Source organism: Fusarium musae, chromosome 8 (assembly GCF_019915245.1).
Source record: "Fusarium musae strain F31 chromosome 8, whole genome shotgun sequence".
In the NCBI taxonomy this organism is placed as follows: domain Eukaryota; kingdom Fungi; phylum Ascomycota; class Sordariomycetes; order Hypocreales; family Nectriaceae; genus Fusarium; species Fusarium musae.
Genome location: NC_058394.1, coordinates 947,350 through 962,746, shown reverse-complemented (window position 1 = coordinate 962,746; position 15,397 = coordinate 947,350). Strand labels below are relative to the sequence as shown.

General features: G+C 48.2%; 5 protein-coding genes across 5 annotated transcripts; 4 read left to right on the top strand and 1 right to left on the bottom strand.

The window, feature by feature from the left end:
• Positions 1-3,507: 3,507 nt before the first annotated feature.
• On the top strand, positions 3,508-5,398 carry J7337_010556 (uncharacterized protein; the record flags this gene model as incomplete). Its single annotated transcript, XM_044828134.1, has 10 exons — positions 3,508-3,596; positions 3,651-3,705; positions 3,904-3,973; positions 4,021-4,176; positions 4,224-4,389; positions 4,436-4,531; positions 4,579-4,821; positions 4,871-4,962; positions 5,013-5,209; positions 5,372-5,398. 10 exons carry the CDS (start codon positions 3,508-3,510, stop codon positions 5,396-5,398), a joined length of 1,191 nt encoding a protein of 396 aa, XP_044676688.1.
• Positions 5,399-5,944: 546 nt separating this feature from the next.
• J7337_010555 (uncharacterized protein) lies at positions 5,945-6,955 on the bottom strand (the record flags this gene model as incomplete). Its single annotated transcript, XM_044828133.1, has 2 exons — positions 5,945-6,841; positions 6,896-6,955. 2 exons carry the CDS (start codon positions 6,953-6,955, stop codon positions 5,945-5,947), a joined length of 957 nt encoding a protein of 318 aa, XP_044676687.1.
• Positions 6,956-7,690: 735 nt separating this feature from the next.
• Positions 7,691-9,722, top strand: J7337_010554 (uncharacterized protein; the record flags this gene model as incomplete). Its single annotated transcript, XM_044828132.1, has 2 exons — positions 7,691-7,771; positions 7,896-9,722. 2 exons carry the CDS (start codon positions 7,691-7,693, stop codon positions 9,720-9,722), a joined length of 1,908 nt encoding a protein of 635 aa, XP_044676686.1.
• Positions 9,723-10,505: 783 nt separating this feature from the next.
• J7337_010553 (uncharacterized protein) lies at positions 10,506-12,531 on the top strand (the record flags this gene model as incomplete). The annotated part of the gene is made up of 2 exons (XM_044828131.1): positions 10,506-11,981; positions 12,037-12,531. 2 exons carry the CDS (start codon positions 10,506-10,508, stop codon positions 12,529-12,531), a joined length of 1,971 nt encoding a protein of 656 aa, XP_044676685.1.
• A 1,322-nt stretch (positions 12,532-13,853) lies between these two features.
• On the top strand, positions 13,854-15,190 carry J7337_010552 (uncharacterized protein; the record flags this gene model as incomplete). The annotated part of the gene is made up of 6 exons (XM_044828130.1): positions 13,854-13,886; positions 13,945-14,190; positions 14,241-14,443; positions 14,492-14,586; positions 14,636-14,806; positions 14,853-15,190. The coding sequence occupies 6 exons, from the start codon at positions 13,854-13,856 to the stop codon at positions 15,188-15,190; spliced, it is 1,086 nt and encodes a 361-aa protein (XP_044676684.1).
• Between the last annotated feature and the right edge of the window lie 207 nt (positions 15,191-15,397).

Here is a 15,397-nt window from a genome sequence, read left to right as displayed (position 1 = left end):
ATCACTCATTATACTTGGCTTCATATCCTCGAGCATCTCTCTACCGCAGGTTTGGACGGGCACAAGACCGTAGCGAGTTCCCAGGGTGCGCCAACACTGCGTAAGACAACGCCTCATATCTGGTACGAACAATGCATTATCCCACTCGAGTGAATTCAGTAGCCCTTCCGGGATATTTTGATCTTTCTCTCCTTGGAGGCGTAACAATGTCCAAAGGTCTATAGAATCTGGGCCAAGTGGATCGAAAGCTTTCGTAAATTTTCTGGCTTTGTCTAGATGTTGTTGTTCAAGACTAATATCTCCGTTATGGGCGTATATCTGCGCAAGGTGGCGATGGAATAGGAAGGACTGCATGGGACTCATATCCGCCTCATCGTAAGGGTGATGCTTATGTTCCTCTCCAATCAGAGGATCATTGCTCATCTTGAGCTCAGACTCCATCATCACTGTCACAATCTCGTAGGCTCTTCGTTTCTTGGCAGTCCTTGCCAAATCGAGTATCCTAGCGCGTCGTTGTTTGGCTGAAGGCGTTTTGAATCGAAAGGGAATCGAGATCTTAAGGTAGTAGCCGAAAGCTTTGATGTAGCGATAACAACAAGATAGATAATCTGCCGACAGCTTGTCATCGTATGTGTACTGGCAGCGTGGACTCGACTGCGCAGTGAATGGGGTAGAAATGAAATCTCCATTAGTAGACTGGTTCAGTGGTGTGTCGGATGATCTTTCTGCAGTGTAGTCACCTGACTCGCTTCTGGGTTTCGGTCGCTTCAGTGGGCGGTGAGGAAGAGGTGAGGATGGGCCGTAGGCTGTGATATCACTCCTGCGACTGATGGAGCTTGTGCCACTTCTGGGACGTTTGCTTGACTCATTTGTAAGTATGAGACCTTGGTCCGTAGAGTCATCGACGGTGGCAGAACAGGATGGCTCGTTACTGGCAGTTTCACCAGGCGTGCTCTGACTGGCCGTCCCATTTGGGGTAGACTGGACAGAGATGCTTCCTCGGGGCTGCTTGTGAAAACCCCAACGTCTCGTTGCTTTAGAGAATTGATCCCGGCTACGGACAACGACATCAGTGGAATAATCATATGGGGAACAGCATACTCACGATATGGTGAAACTCAGATTTGTTTCTAGGTAGTTGATTACCTGGTCTCGAGTATAATTCTGGGTCAAGTATAGATCACCAATTAGATCTTTGTGTTCGTCCACTGCATTGTCTGACAGCCCAGCAGCTCGGGGGGCACGGCTGTGGATGAAGGATAGCTCCCGGGGAGCCATTAGTCGCTGTATTGCTCGGGAAGTGAGCTAGAAATCTGGTAACAGGCACCTGCAGATACTGGCTCTTGACTGACAAGAAGTTAGAGTTACACTACGTATCCGAATGTGAGGAAACACATAAGGATACATTAATCATACAGTCTTCGATTCTACTTTCTATCCTCTTACCTCAACAACAAAGTAATCAATCAACACGTCATTCCCAGCTAGTGCCCAGTGGTCTATGTACTGTAAAATTGGAGTAACCCTTGTCTTTGGCCCTTAATTGGACAGCAAGTCATGGCATTGTTGTTCTTTCAACCCCCCGGAACTGAACTAGACCGAATATGGTAACTCCAAACTTTTGTCTCAAGTTTTTGCTTGGCCGTTGGCATTATCGTTGAATGTGGCTTGGAAACATCCTCAGCGAGTAATCTCAGCTCAGTAAAAGTTGGTAAAAATGGCAAACCGCACACCATACCGTATCAGGTAATTCCAATGAGGCGCTTTGGCCTCTATGACAGCCTTCTTTTCTTTTTCTGTAGATAAACTCCAGATACTCAGGGGAAACCTCGTAATCTGGTTCATCGCGTCGATCAGCAGGAGAAGCTACTGCACCTCTATCACATTTCATCTCATATTCCGGGTATTGAAAGCTTGGAACTTCCGGATCTGGGTTCCACCCAACTTCTTATAGATCTGATGCTTGAGTAGGACAGAGACTGTCATGAGGCAGACTAGTTTTGGGTCAACCTATCAACCGCCAATAGATCTCTCTGCCACCTGATGGATGAAGTTTGTTCTTTCCAGAACTGGCAATGCCAAAGATCACGACAGGTGTCTGAGCAGCGTTCAGGTTGTATAGCGGCTTCGTGACCAAGCGTAGTTGAGAAAACTACAATCTGAAGAGTAGCTTCATGGCAGAGTAGCTCCGATTCATGACTATATAAGATGGTGATTATGGTGATAAGCTTAAATACAACTTTAGAAATCATATTCCACTACTTGAACCATTTAAACTACGAGTTTCTTATCAACTACAATTCTTTGATTACGCCTTTCCGTTCAAAATGGCTCTTGATCCCGTCAAATATAACCACAAAAAAGCTCAGGATGCTATGGTTGCCCATGCTGGTGCATGGACTCAAGATGCTGGTTCCTCTCCTTCGAAAAGCGTGGTATGTCCAAGTATTCTGATACCCAAGCCCTTTACTGACTGCCAAGATTTCTAAGATCGAGGAAAGAGTCGAGGCATCGAAGAAGAGCTCTAGTAATAAGAATTGAGCCCTTCTATTACAGAGACTCAAGTTCCAGACTGACTCGAGTTACGATTTATGTGGATTGATATTCGAGACTGGAGGGGGCTTCGTGTCTGCTTTATTGAAAGTTTACGTGATTTTGGCACAAGAACTCTACGCAGCATCATTCTCGTCAGAGAAGTTAAATAATCATTCAAATATTTCCCCTTCTACTCTGACAAAAATGCTCTTAAAATTCAAAGTGATCATGTATCGTCATAAGAGGTGGTGACTTAAGCTTGAACATCGTTACCCGGTAGAAAAAGAGCAGGTCAAGACAAGGACTGTAATTAAAACAACCTTGTGTATCTATACTCTTTCCAATTGAAATACAGACATATTGATCTTACACTATCGTTTCAAAGTGTGACGACCTTGGTAGCTTACGATTCCAATGTTGGAGTTGACTGTTGGATATGTTCCCGTTTACCCTACACTGTATACAGAGAACCAATCAGAGATTTAACAATGAGGGTTTGTTTCTTACAAGAAAGTACTATGTACTTAACACTATTCTTGGGAATACCAAATCTATATCTTATCAATATCAATTAGAATTCCTTCTCCTATCATCACCTCATTCTCTCCTTTTCGAACCCCTTTCTTCCCATGATCCGATTCTAGAACAAGGGTGTCCCTTTATCTCGCAGCCTTATCTGCCGAGAAATACGGGACAATGGAACCTAAAAATACGCCTCAAGCCAGTTTTCCTAAGCTATTGTTTACCGCTTCTGGTCTAGCCCATCATTTGATCAATTCCCCCCCGCAACGCGGAGGCGGAGACTCATTACCCGCTGATTGGGCGCCCGTCGCGAGTAAGTTGCCAGCCAACGCGCGATAAGATGAGACCAACGTTGGTTCAGCTTTTTATATCTGGTCTCGGTCTGGGGTAAAAGCTTAAACCTCATCTCTGCTCCCCTTACTCTACCGTAATTGATTGACAGTAGCAAGTATGGCGACCGATGCACCAGCCCAGGAGGGTCACCTCCAGAAGAGGTTCTCAAAGATCACTATGATCGGCATGGCCTTTGCCATTCTCAAGTAAGGAGTACCGTCCGTCGCGTCACATGAAAGTCGCCAACTAATTGACCGCAGTACATGGATTTCTCTTGCTGGATCAATAGGTCTTGTAATGCCATCAGGCGGCTCTGTTAGTTTCGTCTATGGCTTTATTTTCTGCGTTCTTTGTAATATTTGTTTGGCTGCAAGTGTAGGAGAATTGGCCTCTCTATATCCTACAGCCGGAGGACAGTATCACTATTCCTTTGCTCTTTCGTCCAAGAAATGGAAGACTATTAATGTGAGGTTCACCATGACTACCTCTTATGCATATTGCTAATTGCAACAGAGCTTCCTTGTCGGATGGACAAATATTGCTGGCTGGTTGACTCTCAACACAACTGCAGCCTACTTCGGAGGTATATATCTAAGATTACGGAAAAAAACAATTGCTGACATGCTATAGCACGATTTCTCGCTGCGGCTGCTGTCGTCGGCTCTGGCGGTAGCTACGAAATTACCCAATGGAGCACGTATTTGATGTTCGTCGCTGTGTCTATCGTTGGTGTGTTTCTGAATATCTTTGGCTATCCCATCCTGAACCGATGGAACGAAGGCGCTTGTAAGTCGAGCTATAGATGCGCCCCTATTCAAACTGACCTTTCTTAGTGTACTGGTCTTTGCTCAGCGTCGTCGTCATCAGTATTGTTCTTCTAGCGACCTCTCCAAAGACTGACGCAGAGTTCGTCTTCACCAACTTCTCCAATACCACTGGATGGAGTGATGGCACAGCTTGGATGCTTGGACTGTTGCAGTCAGCTCTGAGCTTCATTGGGTAAGTAGTTCACCGTTTTCTACTGGGCATAGCTGACATGGTGAAGTTGGGATGCCGTGGCACATATGACTGAAGAAATGCCTCGACCATCCAAGGATGCCCCCCAAGCCATGGTTGCGGCAGTCTTGGTCGGAGGCGTGACGTAAGTTTTGATCACCCCCCTAAAAGTCTCCCACTAACTGTCCTCAGCGGAATATTCTTCATCATCGTCATGCTATTTTGCTTCGTCGACCTTGATCTGCTACTCGCATCGCCTACACAAAGCCCTCTTACAGAGATGATACTGCAAGCGACCAACAGCCGAGCTGCTGCAACCGTACTCACTGTTGCCGTTGCACTGTGTTTTGTCAACGGTGCCAATGGTTGTGTTACCTCCGGCAGTCGTCTCATCTGGGCCATGGCACGAGATGGTGGTACTCCTTTTTCCAGATAGTAAGCATCCTATCTCCATTCTATGTACAAACAAAGCTAACTATTGAAGTCTTTCACATCTCCATCCCAAGCTCAACGTTCCCGTTCGAGCCATTGTCGTGCAGGCTATATTCAACCTTCTCTTCGGTCTTCTTTACCTTGGTATGCTTCTCTTCTAAACCTTTTCCTTCTTACCACTAATGTACCCAAAGGCCCCGAGGTTGCTTTTAATGCTTATATTGCAAGCTGTACACTTTTCCTCAATCTCTCATATGCAGCGCCTGTGCTTATCCTACTGATTCGAGGTCGACAAATGGTGCTTTCGCAGCCTCCCGAGTTTTCTCTTGGTCGTGTCAAAGGCTACATCGCGAACTACACAGCCGTTATATTTGTAGCTGTGACCTCTGTTGTAAGCATCTCACTTTGACGGATTCGAGACCTGATGCTGACACATCTTGAACAGTTCTTTTGCTTCCCTCCTGCAATTCCCGTCAACGTGTCAACTATGAGTAAGTCACCCCAGGCAAATAGGTTGGCCAGACGTTAACAGATTTAGACTATGTGATTGCAGTATTGGGAATCTTCATCGTATTTGTAACGGTTCTTTGGCTGGGAAAGAGAAAGTCTTACGAGGGACCCAAACTTGAGTGCATTCTGGGGGAAGAATTGCCCGTGACAGATACAGTGTCACAGAGGGGCCCCAAAGAAATTTCCTCTAGCTCAACCTCGAAGCACGATGAATAATCGTACTTGGTGGGATTACTGTATAGCGATGCTAGGATAGTGGGTAGCGATATGATGTATTGGTATTGGTTTAGTTAAAGAGCGTGGGATTTTGCCATTCTATTAAAAGCTGCGTCTTTCTCGAGGTTATCGCGACATGGACAAACTGTAATAATTTACCATTTATTTCTCCCCATGGGCCTAATTTTCAGTGCTATGCATATAATAACAGACGCCTTGGTCTTTGAGGTAGTAACGATCAGCAACCTTGTTGCAGATGACTGCATCTATGGAGAAGCCGACCTTTTAAGAACTCATTCTCCGGTTTGTGTATGTCTGCTGGGTTACACGCGAGAGGGGTTGAGAGACAACTGGCACAAACATGACATTGAGTGACTAAGTAAGTATCAAGTATTACATCCTACAGTCTTGCGACCGTGTTCTTGAGGTACCCATAATGCCAATCATCCCTGGCCAAGTCCTGTCGGATCTGGTAATTACGTTCCGCGATATCCACCGTCTTCATATCGACATCCAATATACGCACGGCCTCCTCGCCATCTGTAAAGCTCCCAGGCACCGTTCCAACAATAGGTAGCGCAACTTGACTACAGCCAAAGAAACCCTCTGCTGCGGGCCCACCGGCATTGCAATAAATAACGGCGGCGGTGTTCTCGAATGCCCTGGTTACCAGGGCAGACTGGATGAACATCCTCTCGCAGTCGGCGTTATATGCAAGACCATCCTTGCACATATCAAGCGCCGTCCAGTATGAAGGAATTATAATGATCTTGGCGCCCGCCAAAACGAGCTGTCTGAACGCTTCTGGGAAGGCAAGATCCCAGCAGACGAGGATACCGACTCGGCCGAGAGGGGTGTCGATGACTTGATGGGGATTGGGGGCAGCGTAATCATCTTTGGATATGTTTTTAGCATGGTCGACAAAGGACGTTAATGTGTGTCTTTCTGGTATCCAGAGGTTGGTCTTTGTGTAAGTGCCGAGGAGGTTTCCGTTGTGATCGATGAAGTCCGACGTATTTAACAACGTGGGTCTGGCATCAGCGTTTTGTTGATCATCAGATTTAGGGGCATGGGAAACAAAAGTGCCAGCGCAGATATTAATATGAAGCTCGGCGGCGAGGTCTTGGTATTTCTTTCGATATTTGCCAGCGTCTTCAGGGGAGAGTGCGAAAGAGGGCTCTTCGGGGACCCATCCTGTAAGATGGTATTCTGGCAGTACCGCCAGTGCAGCACCCTGATCAGCAGCGATACGGATCTGCTCGGCAGCATGTGCAAAGTTATGTTCAGCGTCAAGGGGCTGTTTAGCATGTAAGTGTCAGTTGAATAAAAGGATTATATGTTGGTGGCTGACCTTTGGCTTCATCTGAACAAGAGCCACCTTGAAAGAAGGACTTGGTATAGTAACAGCCATGATTGATAAGATTTCGATGCTGGAGTAACATCAAAGCGCGGGCTCCCTTGGTAAAAGATAGGTCAAGTGAAACCTGGGCCCCTCGGCAAACATGTCTTCAGATAACCAAGGCCAGGTGACAGTAGCCGTGATCCTGTGCCGTAGTCACAGCATAGCATTTGCTTAGGACTTCCGCTTATGGTATTGATTTCCTTCTCTAATTAATACCGAGTTTGGTAAGGATTGGTGGAGCATCGTGAGTCTCGGGAACGATATGCGATGGCGATTTGTTTGGGAATTTTATCCATTGCTTCGGATCGGATACGAAATAAGATGGACAAGATAAGAGAAGCAATTCTTGATGAGGGAGTGTATGTTTTAGTAATATTATCTTGAGACAGGTTTGCTTGGGATAACCGGAGATGTCTTGGAGACTTAGGGGACGGCTCACGCATATATCTGGGCTGAGTTCCACTTTGGAACTAGTAGTTCATCACGAAACATATATCCTGTTTTCTTGTGCTCCGGGTCGCCAAACCAACCCGTAACATAGACAACAGTATTAGGAATCAGTTCATAGCCTTATAGTACACAATGGTTTACACGCTGGAATGTTACCTCGAGGCTGAAGCCGAGTCCCATATCCAGACACTAGTAGCGTCACGTGATGACAGCCCCTCTTAACTCCACATCACTCCATCTATCTGCACCTTGCCATCTCCACTCATCAACGCGGATACATCCAAACGGGTCGTCATGCTGTCCTCATCATACGCACCAGCACCAAAAACAATCACCAGATCACGCACTGGCTGTGCCGTCTGCAAATCCAAGAGAGTATGGCTGCCCCTCCCGCTCATCCGAGCCCTGCCTGACCCCTAAATAGCTCAAATGTGATGAGTCCAAACCCGCGTGTTCGCGCTGCGTAAGACTGGGTATCCCATGTCCTGGGTATCAAAAGCCGCTGCGATGGAAAGCTGGCTCCAAGTCCCCGAAGGATGTCGCGGAGACACCTAGGAGCGATGTCACTGCTGAGCCGCAGCCGAGCTCGGCATATGTGCCTTATCAGACTCAGCCGGCTGAGCAGTTTGTTAACAATTTCTATGATCCGGAACTTATGGATCAACTCAACGAAGCTATGAATCCCGGATGCGTTGATACGCAAGGCCAGGAAACGCTAGATACTGCTTTGCCTCTCATGCAATTCCCGGATGACGTGTTACAGCTATATCCGGAACAAGCGCTTGGACAGACACCTGATACCATAGGACAAGGGTCCGCCGATGAGAGACTTTGGCCTGTCGCTACCATTACTCCAACACAGCACATTCCACCAACGCAAGCGACCTCACAAGCCTTGACTAGACACGAGCCTCAAAACCAAACCGTCGAGACTGTTGGCGAGATGCCTTTGGCTCATGCCCTTCAGGACTATTCGTCTGTCTTGGTAGAGTACTATTTCAAAGAGGTTTGCGGAATGATGTCCTGCTATGACAGCCCAATGAACCCGTACCGAACTACCATCTCGAATATGTGGTCTGGATCTCAATCACTTTACTACATCACGCAAAGCATGGCAGCTGCTTGTCTATCCGAAGTATCACCGAATTTTACTCCCGTCGGTCGCCAGCTTCGAGATCAGGCTATGATCTGTTTATCACGAGAAGCCAAGATTGCTCAACTCGAGACATCATCTTTACTTGCTTTAGTTATGCTGGGGATGAGTCTTTCGTGGCATGATCCCAGTAGTCTTGGTCAACTGCAATTCGACGTTCTATCCCGGATGGTTCAGTCCGCCGAGGCCCGAGGCGACGCCTTAGCAGTCGCCGACAAGAAGAAGGAATTCTTCTTTTACAACTCCCTTGTTTACTGGAAAATGTTGCTTTCCTTTGTCACGGACGTGGATTCAAGCACAAGACATGTTCAGCCTCAACCAGTACCTCCAGAATGTCTTGACTTACAAGAACCGCGCATGCCTCACCCGCAGACAGGAATCGGTATTGAAGTTCAAGAACTCGTTGCCAAAGTTGGAAGTCTTGTACGAAAGGAACGGAAGAGGATTCGTTCAAGGCGATTTGTGTCTCAAGAAGATATCCATCGTGCTCAAGAAGCTATGATTGTCTCGGACCAGCTGCACTCTGAGTTATGCGCAATTCGGCTTCCAACAGAGAACGACATTGTTGATGCTGGTGACGACTTGACTCCGGCTAACCATCTAGTCAGCATTGCTGAAGCTTATCGATGTACGGGCTTGCTTCAATTGTATCGCAACTTTCCGGATCTTCTGGCGCCTTACATACAATCTGGAAGCCCAAACAACCAAGCGTTCCAGTCAGGATCTCCAGATGCTGCGAGCAATTATCCAGATGACAGAACATTGGCAGATACGTGGTTGACTTGTCTAGCTCTCCACGTGCTGGACCTAGTCAAGGATATCCCGACTACGTCTAGAAGTCGGTCTATCCAACCACTGCTATTTGTTAGTATCTGTAGCGAGATGTCTTTGAACAGATCGTACTGCGGGATTTCGAATTTACAGCAACCTCCAGTGGCAAGCATCGCGACTAGCACAAGGTTCAGAGTGCCTCTGGCTGGTCTTGATGTACTGCAAGCCAGAAAGACTATCATTTCACGTCTTTCTGCTTTTGAAAACATTTTGGCGGCAAAGCCTATTCGTCAGATGCTGACGCTTGTCAAGAAGACGTGGTCTTGCATGGACGAGGAGAAGCAGGATGTGTATTGGATGGATGTCATGATGGAGAATGGGTATGAGACTTTGATGGGATAGGATCTGCAAATTGCGGTTAGTTTACATAATGACGATGCTTCAGGCTAATAGAGGCGCAAAGGCATTACAATTGAACTTTGTTTATATCCAGAGTCCTAATTGTATTTGTTGACCGCGTGTGACACAGTTACATGCTAGTGATGTCGTATTGCGAGTGTCATTCACGTGGATCCACAGACCCGCAACCTTAACTTATTAGTTAACCTTAGATGTAGCTTAAACTCTACAACGCGCCTGACGACACATCGTACTCGAATCAAATATTCGCAAACGTCTAGTCTTCAATTCTAGACCTCTGAGAGTTTCCGCCACAGAGATCATATCGCATACGACTATACTGCTCGTAGGTAATGAATCGCAACATTAGTATCCCGCCAACACCATCTCGTCGTCGTAAACAATGCAGCGAATCACGCAGAGGCTCAGTGGGATGAAAGGGATCAATAGTTTCTGAGGGATTTAGACCCTGCAGCAATTTACTAACTATGGTCTGTTGGTGTCCACTTGTCTGTTTGGGGGGAAGCACCCGCTGAGCTTAACCATTTACAGGCGATGCAGCCGCCGAAAGCACCACGCTCTGCTGTAGTCCCTGCAGCATGGAATTCGGCCTTCTGACCCTCTTTGGGCATGGAACATTACAGTGGTCTTCTAGCCGACCGCTCCGCTGGGAGACCCCATGTTAGCATGTAGTGCAGGGACCGTTGAGTAATGTACTTATACCAATGTTACGTCGCTCACGTCAGGTTTAGTTGAAGGGGATTACCATCATCGACATCTTCAATCATGGCTTGTGGTCTTCTCACTCTTTGCGTCAGCGCGCTTCTCGCTACGGCGAGCGCTGTAAAGCCCGTCGTCAAGCCCGCAGATGTAGTATTCGTCAATGGCGAGATCTACACCATGTGTCCGTCCAACGGACATGCATCAGCTCTCGCCGTGCGCGGCGGAAAGATTGAGTACGTCGGCAGCAAGAAATCCGCCGACAAGTACATTGGCAAGAACACAAAGGTCATTGATCTCAAGGGAAAGATGGCCATGCCTGGTCTCGTCGACTCGCACATGCACGTTCTCTCTGGTGGCCTGTTTCTTCTCAAGTGCGATCTGAGCTACCAGACGCTGCCAATTGAGGATGTGCTAGAGCATATTCAGGGTTGCATTGATGGCGAGACTGGCAAGACGGATGATGATTGGCTTGAGGTTGTCAATATGGACTATGCTGGTCTTGTTGAGAAGAGCGGAGATGTTGGAAAGAAGCAGCTTGACAAGCTCAACACCCAGCGACCCATCATCATCCGATCCAGCGACTACCATACCGTCCTCGCCAATTCGCGCGCTCTCGAGCTCTCCGACATCGACTCCAGCACCAAGGACCCCGCCGATGGCAAGATTGTTCGTCTTCCTGGTAGCCAGGAGCCCTCTGGCGCTCTCTCAGATGGCGCTTCTGCCCTCCTCGCTGGTCCTCCTCCTCCCACCGCTGAGGAGAACGTCCAGGCCGGTCGCGCTGCTCTCAAGCTTCTTCGCGAGGCTGGCATCACTACCTTCCAGGAAGCCGCTGCTGGTGAGGAGCATCACACTCTCTTCAGCACCATCAAGGCTGAAGATGGTCTCTCTGCGCGCGCGTACTTCGACTACCGCATCGAAGCGCCCAAGTCAATCGACGGTGTTTCCGCGCTCGTCAAGGATGTCGTCAAGAAGCTTACTCCTTGGCATGACAACAAGGTCATTGGTCCCAAGCCTACACTCAAGTGGCAGGCGATCAAGGCCTTCATCGACGGTGTTATCACTTATCCTGCCAACACCGCTGCTCTGATTGATCCCTACTGGGCACCCCTCAACAGCTCCAACCTCAATGGCAAATGGGCCCCCGATAAGAACTCCCTCAACAACCCTTACTGGAACCCTGCTGTTCTCACCAAGACCCTCGAGCTTCTTTTCCTTGCTGGCTTTGACGCTCAATTGCACGTCGATGGCGACCTTGCTGTCCGTGTCGGTCTCAATGCTGCTGAGTCGTTCCGCAAGAAGTATCCCCACAAGGACTTCCGTCTCGGTCTTGCTCACGATGAGTTGTCGCATGAGAAGGACTGGCCTCGCTTTGCTAAGCTCAAGGTCGATCCTATCGTCAGTTACCAGTGGGCGCAGCTCAGCTCATTCTACATCCCCAACACGTTCAAGTCTCTCGCCGACTACCGAAAGGACAATCTTCAGGCTTGGGCTGAGATTGAGAAGGCGGGTCGACCTCTTGTTTATGGAAGTGATTGGCCTGTAAGTATCGCCTTTTTTCTTTCTTTCGCATCTGAGACATGTCTAACACAAACAGATTGATCCTCTCGATGAGTTCCTCGCACTCAAGGTCGCCGTCACCCGCTCCGGTGATCCTCAGAACCCCAACTCCCCCGCATCTCAAGGCCCTCCCTTCGACGGAAAGTTTCCAGGCAACGGAATCTCCCGCACATCCGCTCTTCAATCCATCACCATCAACGGCGCGCGTTTCCTCCGCGCAGACAAGCAGATCGGCTCTCTCGAAGTAGGCAAGCTCGCAGACATTATCATCCTCCAAAACAACTTCTTCAAGGTCCCCGAGTCCAAACTCGGCCGCCAGAAGGTTCTGCTTACCATGGTCGGCGGCGAGGTGGTTTATGTGGCTGAAGGGCAGAACTTTGGCGTCAAGGCCAAGTTCCCTAACGATGACAAGACCAGCGCTAAGCTCGCCCGTCGAACTATCGGCGGCTTCAACGCCAACGCGCTATCAGAGAGGGCCAAGGCCGATGCGGCCAAGCTTCGAAAGCGCGGCACTTGCGTTCATAGGCATTAGGCCAGAGTTGGCAAGATGGGCTGACAGGACATGTATACGAGTCACTACATTACATTACATATAGAACTTATCATAATTGAAGCAGTTTACCATATGAACTGATGTGCTGATACAAAGCGTAACAATAGTCTTCTTGGCTGCAGAGTCTCGAAGGACAAAGCAAACGCAAAGTCGAGTCAACTCCCTTGTCCCGCTGCACAATCTATCGGCTGACTGCGGCCGATCACAAGGATTCACTTGCAGAACCAAAAGCCACGCGAAATGGTTGCTCTCGTTCATGCTCGTTTATGAGTTCGGGCCTATCGGGGGTACAGGATGGCTGTTGGTGCGCGTGTGATTGTCAGCCAATATTAACATGGAGGGCCCGGCACATGTCTGCATCAACGGGTAGGATCCGCTGCATCCGCCTATCGGTCTATCCCAGTTCTGGAACACACTAACGCGGAACTTTACGAAATTTGTTGGTGATAACGGCCCAGAAGTGAGCTGGCGATATTGCAGCTTTGAGCAAGGGGTAGGGACTTGCAATCTGGTTAGACCATCTGTTCGTTTTATTCGGTCGGAAGAAGACCAACAAGAGTTCCGATATTGAGACACTGTCCGTGGAGACTTTGCAGATTGACCCTTTTGCTTAGACAAATCCTCAAAGACAGGAGTGCCCCTCTCATGATGTGACTTGTTGCTTCTCAGCTCTATTGGTTATGTGCTTTTTGGCTTCAGTTGTTGCTAGATCCCTGACTCGTGCAGATTCTTGGCAATAAACGTGGATGATCGACTGATATCACATCACATCAGGTCGTTCATTTTCTCGTCCCGACTCAGCTCAGCCCTACTCAGCTCAGCCCTACTCAGTCTTCGGGATGGAGGCTTTTGCGATATCTCGGTTCCGCAGTGACTCTCGACTAAAGCCCATGGTGCGACTTTCACCCACTGAACAAACAGGGCTTGACGATGAGATGCGTTAAACTCGTCACGTAACGAGATTCCACTTCAAGCGAGGTGCCCGTAGCGTGAACTCTAAATGTTCAGCCTGAAGCCTCTAGCGGCGCCACTTGATAAGCTTACAGGTCCCACGATTGCCAGGGTTAGGTACCTTAGCCTTAGCCTTGGACTGAGACATCGCCGGCTTTATTTTGGGGTTTTTATCATCTTTATCCCCCAGCAACTTTTGCGACGATCATTCTGCGTTTTCGTCTACTCTGTTACATTACACAATATTGCATTGCATGGTCCGAACTGAAACCATAAGCGCTCTTTATCTGTTTGCTTTTTTGTCCGTTTGTGTCTCTGTTTAATGCTGTAGTTTCGCCTGAAGTCTCACAATGGTCCCTGCGCCGTCAGGCGCCGCTGTGCTGGTATGTATGTCCCCTCTAAATTAACCCACTGAATTTAGCCTCTAATCCACCACTTTAGGCAGTGAACTTCATCCTTATTACGCTGGCCGCTGCCATCATCGGTGCTCGAATTTACCTGCGACTCGCAATACAGAAACAAAAGCTCGTCGCTGCAGATTGGTTACGGGTTGTAGCATGGATCTCGGCATTTGTTACAGCGTCGTTTGACATCATTTACATGAAGGAGGATGTGTTGAGGCCCGAGATCAACTACACCCTTGTTAATTGGGATGTCCCGCCAGAGAAGCTATCGAGAGTGCTACGGGTGAGTATCATTATCCGAACCGAAACAACATGAAGCTGATGGCATTGTAGTACATGTGGGCCAGTGTAATTCCTTTCTTCGTGACCTTCTACCTCTGCAAGGCATCTCTTCTCGTCGTATATCTCCAGCTGTTCCCACCGTTCATGATCAAGAGAAGGATCGTTCTTTGGAGTGTCGTTGGTTATTGTGCATGCGCATTGATCGTGTCACTATGCCTGCAACTATTCCTCTGCTTTCCGATTCGGCGAAACTGGTACGGCGTTCACTTCATTCTTCCTCAACTCTTCTAACTCATACGCAGGTCGATCTTGGGACCGGAGCCATTCTGTGATGACTTTGCCTTGGTCACTACATTCCAAGTTGCTTGGACGCTGCATTTTGTTGGAAGTCTTTTGCGTAAGTTATACAGACCTGTTGGAACTCATTGGTATTAATACTTGTACAGTCCTTGCTCTGCCATGGCTAGTTCTGTATAAGCTCAACATGCGGAAGAGGGTCAAGATCGGTGTCTATTCTGTTTTTCTCCTCGGAATCATCGACATTGCATTCTCGCTCACACGCTTCTTGACAATCCAGCTCACAGTCGTCGGAGATTTCCGTTCCATCACAACAATTGGTGAGTTATATCATGTTTCCAGTAAATCTCATCTAACAAGTCACAGAACTCTGGAGTGGACTCGATGTTTACATCGGCCTCATCATTGCCTGCCTTCCAGCTCTCCGGCCATATCTCCGCAGAAAGGGTTCCAAGTACGATTACAACTACAACACATCCGGCCGACCAAACAACTCCTCTGGCGCCCCAGTTCGCAGAGCAGCACAAAGCGGCTTCGAAGAAATCGACGAAACGCCATCTTTAGAAGGGCACCCCGGTCCCAGCCCATGGACAGGATCACATTCGCCGGAGCTCACGGCAGGCTGGAGCGACAAGAAGAGCAACAGGAGCGATATCGAGCTTGTTAGTCTCGATGTAGCAGCCAAGGATAGGACGATTATATAAAATAAGATGATGTACATAGAAACCAACTAATCATATCGGAACGACTGTCTAATTTGCAGGCTTGAAATTCAGGGTGAGCTAAATCTACTAGTGAGAGGCTTGAACGATGCTCAGGTAAAACTGTCAGGGGAAGAAAGTAATCCAGAATCGACCAACATCCTTCACCCCTGTGAAGGAATGCATTGGCTTGTCTTGGCATTCAGGGAT